The following is a 7503-nucleotide window of genomic DNA, read 5'->3' on the forward strand; positions in this document are numbered from 1 at the left end:
TAAAATAAAATAAAATAATACGCATTGGAAGTGATTAAAAAAATAAATAAAAACAGGAATATTTAGCTTTTGCATTTTAAATTTGCATAGTCACATAATTTATAGGCTACGGCAATAATTCACTCTGGTTGCATACAAAGTTTTTCCAAAAGATTACCATGTCCTGCTAAAGTATTAGTTTTTCTTATTTGGATTTGCTCAGTTTATTAGTAAATAACGTTATTTGTGTATATTTACGGTACAATAACAAATGAGCTGTGATGCTTTACATGTGTACATGGGGTAGACACGGAAGAAGCCTACTCAGTCTAAGCCAGTAAGCATTTCCAAGAAAAATGTGGAAACAATTGAGAAAAGTCCCAGCTCCAGTACACTGTGAGGTATTACAGGATGGTCAGGCTATACTTAGTAGTTTCTGTCTGAAAGTTATTTAGTACTTCCAGTAGATGGCGCCTAAAAGAGCAAATATCAAACCATTGTCAAAAAAGAGAAGCTTGGATAAATGAGTCCTGCAGAATTACAGGCCGATCTCAGACCTTCCCTTCATCTGTAAAATTATTGAAAAAGTTGTATTTCAACAGTTAAAAGCCTTCTTAATAATGACCAGTTTCCAGTCAGGTTTCAAAGAACATCAAGGAGACTGTTTTGGTTAAGATCTTCAGTGAAATCCAAATAAATTCAGACTTTGGAAGAACCACGGTGCGGGTATTATTGGACCTCAGTGCAATGTTTGATACTTTTGATCACCTAATCTTATTAGAGCATCTGGAAAACACTTTTTAAGTATTTCTGGTACCGTACTGGACTGGTTTAAATCCAACCTGAAGGACAGGGCCTTCTATGTGATAGTAGGAAACTTAAATCAGATAGCAGAAAAGAAATCCAATGCAGTGTTCCTCAAAGCTCCCTTCTGGTCCCAACTGAATAAAGTTTCAACAAAGGAATAAATACAAAACTAAGGTGATCATTTTCCGACCATAGGACAGATCCAGTTAGCTCACCGCTTCAGCTGCTTCAGCTAAAATCCACTGATTATGGCCGAAATCTAGGTGTTATGATGGACTCAGTCAGACCTGAACCTTCAGAGGCACGAAAAGGCAGCTACTAAGTCAGCATTTTATCCCCTGAAGAACATTTCCAGGATTGAAGAACTAATGTCGAAGCAGGATCTAGAAAAACTCATTCATGCATTTTGTAGAATTGATCACTGCAACAGAAAGCTGATCCAAACTTTTTTGCACCAAGAACTAGAACCACAAAAAAGAGAAGCAGCATTTGGTTCCTATGTTCCATTGATCTGAAACAAACTCCCAGAAGACTGTAAGTGCTGTTAAAGCAGTTTAAGGTTGTGGTTCCACAGTTTTTTTTTGTTTCACAACCTGCTTTTATCACGTTTTATGTGTTTATTATATGTTTATTATGCACCTGTTTTCCTTCTATTTTGTTTTTTAATTCATGTAAAGCATTTTGAATTGTCTTTGTACTGAATTGCACTATATAAATAAACTTGCCTTACACATCTGTTTATGTCTGCTGTTTGCTCCCAGTTCTGGAATTCTATTTAGGCTCAAAACACTATCAGGATGAGGAATTGGTTAAGGCCTATATCACCATATTATATTAATAATTACATTTTTTGTATATCTGTTTTTTTTTCTGTATGTCTGCTACTGTCCCATCAGCAGATGTCTGCTCACACTAAGCTTATTCCTGTTAAAAGGGAGTTTTCCTCTCCACCGTCTCCACAAGCATGCTTAGTGTGAGGGATTGCCTTTGAGTCAATGAGTCGATGCAATCAGCTGGTTTTCCTTATGTAGAAAACTTTGAACTAGTCTGACTGTATGATCTGGTTGAACTGACTCTGTAAAGTGACTTAGATAACGTGTTGTGAATTGGCGCTATATAAATAAACTGAATTAAATTGTAACTGCATTTTACGTGACTATGCACCTTTAATAAAATGGAAACCTCAAAGTATTTTATCAGGATCTTAGATAGAAGGGCCACCCTGTTAAAAGAAATTAAAAATATATACATTTCAAATGTTTTATGCGATTAAAATCTGATAGGTGTGGCATTGGTTTGTCAATACATGAGTCAAAACTTTACGAGAGCTGGAACTTCTGGAGAAGAACTGAATTTCCACACAAGTTTCATGTTTCTTTCCAGGTTTTCTTCCATGATCACCATTAATTTAACATCTAGTTATATCAAAACATTTTAATCATATTTTCCACATCATGATGCTGCCACCACCATGAAACGTGTTAGTTCATCAACATGGCTACTGATACATGGGCAGGATTGGAGCACCTTCTCCTAAACAGCTTATCTCTTACCCACTTTGTGTGTGGTTCTGACGTTACTCTACAGGGTACTATCACTGCTGAAAGTGGCTAAATAGATGTTTTCTCATATAATTTATCTTTATAATTGGAAATAAAATAAAAAAATAGTTTTAAGTAGTAAGAAAAGTAGTTGCCACCATCAGTGTGTGAGTGAATGGGTGAATGACTGAATGTAGTGTAAAACACTTTGGTCGTCCTCTGACTTGAAAAAGCGCTATAAAAGTACAGGACATTAAGCATTTCAAATACATTTTTTTCATATATATTTAAAAATAAAGATTTTACTTTTTATGCTTTGAAATGTTTTTCTTTTTTTTTCTTTTACAGATTTCATATTTTCAATTATTTTTTAGTCAAAGTTTGAGTTTTACAAACTGCATTCTTCCATTGAAGCCCAAGAAAAATGCTCACCCTTAATAAGCACATTTACCAAAACAACATTGCTGCAAACGTCCATGCAGACCAAGAGTAAAAAAAATTAAAAAGTTTAAGATCTACCGGTATTGTAATTTTTGTTTTATGTGTAAAATTTGAAAAACAAGTTTTTTGGACAAAATAAAAAAGGAAAACTTGAGAAATAATCTATGAAAAAAGGATTTGAAAAAATGTTTTCGGTTGAAAACTTTTTAAATTTTAGATCAGGATTGCTTTTTTTATATATATATAACAGGTTCTTTGCGTGCAATAATAATTAAACAAAATTCACTCCATAAGGCCATTAATCTAAACCCCATGCTCTCATTAGTAAGTGAAATGTGGTCTGCTGGCACCAACTGATCATTTCTCATGTTTTGGTCACCTACAGTTGCTGCAGCATTGTTCGGCTCTTCCTGAAGCACCTTCCTCAGGTCTTTAGAGGCCATTTCAAAGTTGCCAATATGATTGTAAACAGTAGCACGCCGCAGAAGGGCTGATTTAAAAAAAAACAAAGTACATAAATTAGAAATGCAAACCAATCTAATTCAATTAAGCTTCAAACATGTATGCAAAATCCTCCAGATTTAGAAGTCTTAAAAACAGAGCACCTTTTTTATTCCCTGGTTCCAGCTCCAGCACCTGCTGACAGTCTATCATGGCATCGTTCCAGTGCTCCAGGTTAATCTCTGCCTGGGCTCTGTTGTTATATGCACTCAGAGTGGGAATGATGGAAAGGCTCCTGTAACAAAACAAAACAAAACCACTGCTTACCAATGAGTTTAGTGCACACAGATTAAACCGGGAGTTTTTAATACATCACATAAAAAGATAGAAAACCTTTTTTTAAATAAACCGGACTAAACTTTTATATTTTATTTGTTGGTAAAAATACCAAATTTGGTTTTATGTAATTAATGTCAGAATAATAATAATAATAATAATAATAATAATAATAATAATAATAATAGTTATTTTGAGGCTTCATTGCTTTTCTCAAAATCAAAACTTCACAAAAGTTTTTTTCATTTTTAGTAAAACCGCCTTCTTAAACTGTATAACCTGATTCAAACTTTTCTTCCACAAGCCTCTAACACTGATTTCCTCCGCTGATAAAACTGGTGTAGCTAACCACTTTTCTAGGCTATACTTTTTTGTAGCACTTTGGAAAAACCAGTTAGCCTGAGAGCAAGCCGTAGTTTCTCAGGATGATTTCCTGAGATGTGGCCGCAGCATTTCCAGGTAATGTTAATCCCACAGTCGTCCTCAGTCTTGCAAGCTTACCAGGATTTTTCTTCCAACCGTAGGAATGGACATTATGGCTGGAGACTTATTTTAGTTTCATTAAACCACAGGATATCACTCCATACATGTACCCCTTTGTCCCCGTCATCACTGAGATGTTGTTTTTATATGTTACTGTTGAAGAGAAAGCTTCCTTATATCTGAGATAGCTTCTTTATGTCTGAGTGGCCTTTCAGGCTTCATCAGACATTTTCCTATGTAGGATAATGATCAGCTTCTTCATAAGGCCATCTGCTTTAGTTTTAAAGTTGATCATCAAGTCTGAGACATTAATGCCCGCCTCCAGGATGACACAACAACTACTTTCTTGATAGAGTTAGGTCTGTTTTTTAGTGTTTAGTCCTCTTTCTCATTCTGTTTCTCTCCTAGACATTTCTATAGACTTTTGCTGTCACTAACAGCATGTGTCATCATTATTGAAATGAAAAGCTGCCCAGAGATTATCTGCCTAATTGTTTCCTAGACAGAACCTCCTGTGGAGCTAGTTGAAGTTACCTCTACTTCATTTTAAACCCCCAGTCAGCCTCAACATACGGTTTCTAACAATGTATCTGGTTCTGCTGGAGGTTTCTTCCTGTTAAAATGGGAGTTGTTCCTCTCCACTGTTACTGCATGCATGAATGGTGTGAGGGATTGCTGCAGAGTACATACAGCCAGGCATACACTGTGCGATATTTTTAATTTATGGCACGCAGCTACAACTCAAAGCGTTCAACGAAACCGCAGGTTTAAAAAGTTCACAGCTCACAATATATGTTATCACACTGTGCGGCCCGACGCTCTGATGCGATCTACATGCTCACTCTGCACGCCCATAAACCACATGTAGGATTGAGTACCGAGAGATGCCGCTGACCAGACTCATCAATCTGGAAGAAGAAGGACTCCCTTGTTTGCACATGCTCAAGGTTCTGGTAAATCAGCTCATAGCTCTGCTTCAACAGCAGGATTTTCCCACGGCCACCTTATGACCGCTGACTAAATTTCAAACATGTTTGATTTTCTCCCGACCTTACGATTCCTCATCGGGAGGTGGTCATAAGAGGCTAATCGCCCCTCGTCACGCCCTGTATATTACATGACGCAAGGTGAGGCTTAAACTCGGCTCGATCGAAAAATTCTCGCACGACTGGAGAATCGGCCCAAAAAAATGTACAGTGTGAATATCTACTATCGCCACATGTTTATCGAGGAGGAGCGGATCCTACAAAGTCAATGACTGGATACAATCTGCTGGTTTTCTTTAAATAGAAAACTTTGAACCAACCTGACAGTATGATTGAACTCTTAAAGTACCTTTAGATAACGTGTTTTAAATTGGTGCAAGAAATAACGTGATTTAAATCAGAGCACATCTCCTTTATAAACAATATGATGGCCTGACAGTCCTACGTGGCTCTTTTATTACTTATAACTCAAGGATAGAGACTTATAACTTGAGTTCAATACAGGAACGCATCACTTTCCTACACTTTAGGACTGTAGCCATACATGAGAAGACTTGAGGAAATGTGAGAAATTTGTTTATTTCTCATCTTTCCAATGGTGTCAATAAAGGATGTGGAGGGTTTTATAGGTGTTGTCAACCACAAGTGTTTGGCTGATGGAACCAGATTTTCTCCGTATTCTGGATTTTTATATATAGCAAAAATTGTGTTCATTTTTAATGGACCTATAAGAGAAAAACCTAAAAGAGATTTTAACTTTAGACTTATTTATTCAGCGCCATTTAAAAACACCTCATCTGAAGGCACTTCGTTCACCAGATCATACAGTCAAATTGACTCAAAGTTTTCTATCTAAGGAAAACCAGTTGATTGCATCGACTCATTGATTCGAAGGCAATCCCTCACACTAAGCATGCTTGTAGCGACAGTGGAGAGGAAATACTCCTTTTTAACAGGAAGAAACCTCCAGCAGAACCAGGCTCAGTGTGAGCGGCCATCTGCTGAGGCCGACTGGGGTTCAAGGAGACAGAAGAAACTGTAAAAGGCGGCCCCGTCCAGGAAACACCCAGCCAGGCAGACGAGCTCTGAACCAGCTCCCATGTCAGAGGATGAGAGAGCACAATAGTTTATATCCCTTCTTATATTGTGTTTGTAAACTTCTAATTTTGACTGCATCAATTTCAGTTAATAAAAAATATTAAGTAGGGAATAAAATCTAATCCCATTTACTCAAATAAAACATTATTTGTCAGCGCTTTGTAGAATAGGGAGGTTCTTTATGGCGCTAGTGGAACCTGACCTTTGGTAGTAAGCCACCGCCTCTTCATAATCTTTTGCTCTGAAAGCTTCATTGCCTTTATCCTTCTCCCGATTTGCCAGAAGGAGCTTCTCCTGCCGTGACAGACCTGGATCACACAGCAAACACATTTCACACAGACACTCAACAGCATGAACACCACATGAATCTGCAAGAATGACACATTACATGAGGAATCCACTTCTCTCTGGATGTTCGGATGTCCTGTGTTTAGAATGGCAGGTGGGTCATTTTTCTGCATATCCCCATCTATCTTGTTGCATTCCTCCTCAACATTGAACCTGGAAATAGAAACATTCCATCATTACATTGAGGCATCTTTATGTTTAGAGGTGAAGGTGCAGAGAAATGGCTCACTTGTCCCATTCCTGATAATCCCGAGGAAGAACACGTTTTGAAGGATTTGTTCTTTGTTTTGGAAATGATTTCTGAAGCAAAAAAGCAGCTTTTTAATTTAAAATGTATGTAAATATATATACGCTGCACATTAGTTAAAATGAACTTACCTCTTTAACCGGAGCAAAGCACCTGGAACTTCTTACTGGAGGTATTTTTGCTCTGTCCAGGTCATCAAACACAGACTCCTGTTTAAGCAGCGTTTCAGCGTTTTTGGTCTCCTCCTCCCATGTCTGCCAAAAAAACAAATGAACAAAAAAAAAAAAAGAAACTCATAACATTATGTTTATGGTAGAAAAATATTCTTCATAAAGCATTAAAACCACAACATGCTGAGTATCATACCCTTAAGTCATCAATGATTTGGTTCCACTCATCTTTAGAGAAGCTGGCCTCTGTGGCAACAGGAACTCCCTGCCTGAGAGCTCGACTCTTAGGGCTCAACTTCTCCAGGTGGCTTTCACAGAACTTGATCAGATGGGGATATATTCCCTCTTCACCAGACCTTGGGATGAAATAAATCCTACATTATCAGACTCAAATCTATCCGGTCAATATTGCTCATCTATTCTAAAATGATTTATTAATAAACAGTAGAACCTGTATGGTCAAACTGACGGTGGAAACAACCTCTAAAAGCTGTTCTCTGTACAACATCATCCTGCTTAATTAACTGTTCGCTCCTTTGCCAACGCAGGATGGGAATTGAAGCCACAACTTTCTGATTAGGAGTCGACTACTTTTACCGACGCCCCGAAATTATTCAATTCAATTC

The 7503-nt window shown here is 37.4% G+C and overlaps 1 protein-coding gene across 1 annotated transcript in view; it reads right to left on the reverse strand.

Annotated features, from left to right (window-relative positions):
- Positions 1–7503, reverse strand: part of spag1 (sperm associated antigen 1) — a 27637-nt gene that overhangs the window by 19481 nt on the left and 653 nt on the right. The window contains exons 2-8 of the mRNA XM_015401596.1: positions 7074–7233; positions 6839–6961; positions 6690–6760; positions 6501–6613; positions 6320–6420; positions 3374–3509; positions 3148–3258 (exon numbers count right to left, since the gene is read on the reverse strand). Coding sequence (XP_015257082.1) covers positions 3148–3258; positions 3374–3509; positions 6320–6420; positions 6501–6613; positions 6690–6760; positions 6839–6961; positions 7074–7233 — 815 coding nt within the window. The remainder of the gene's footprint in view (positions 1–3147; positions 3259–3373; positions 3510–6319; positions 6421–6500; positions 6614–6689; positions 6761–6838; positions 6962–7073; positions 7234–7503) is intronic.

This window comes from Cyprinodon variegatus, unplaced genomic scaffold, assembly GCF_000732505.1.
Source record: "Cyprinodon variegatus isolate N-32 unplaced genomic scaffold, C_variegatus-1.0 Scaffold1236, whole genome shotgun sequence".
In the NCBI taxonomy this organism is placed as follows: domain Eukaryota; kingdom Metazoa; phylum Chordata; class Actinopteri; order Cyprinodontiformes; family Cyprinodontidae; genus Cyprinodon; species Cyprinodon variegatus.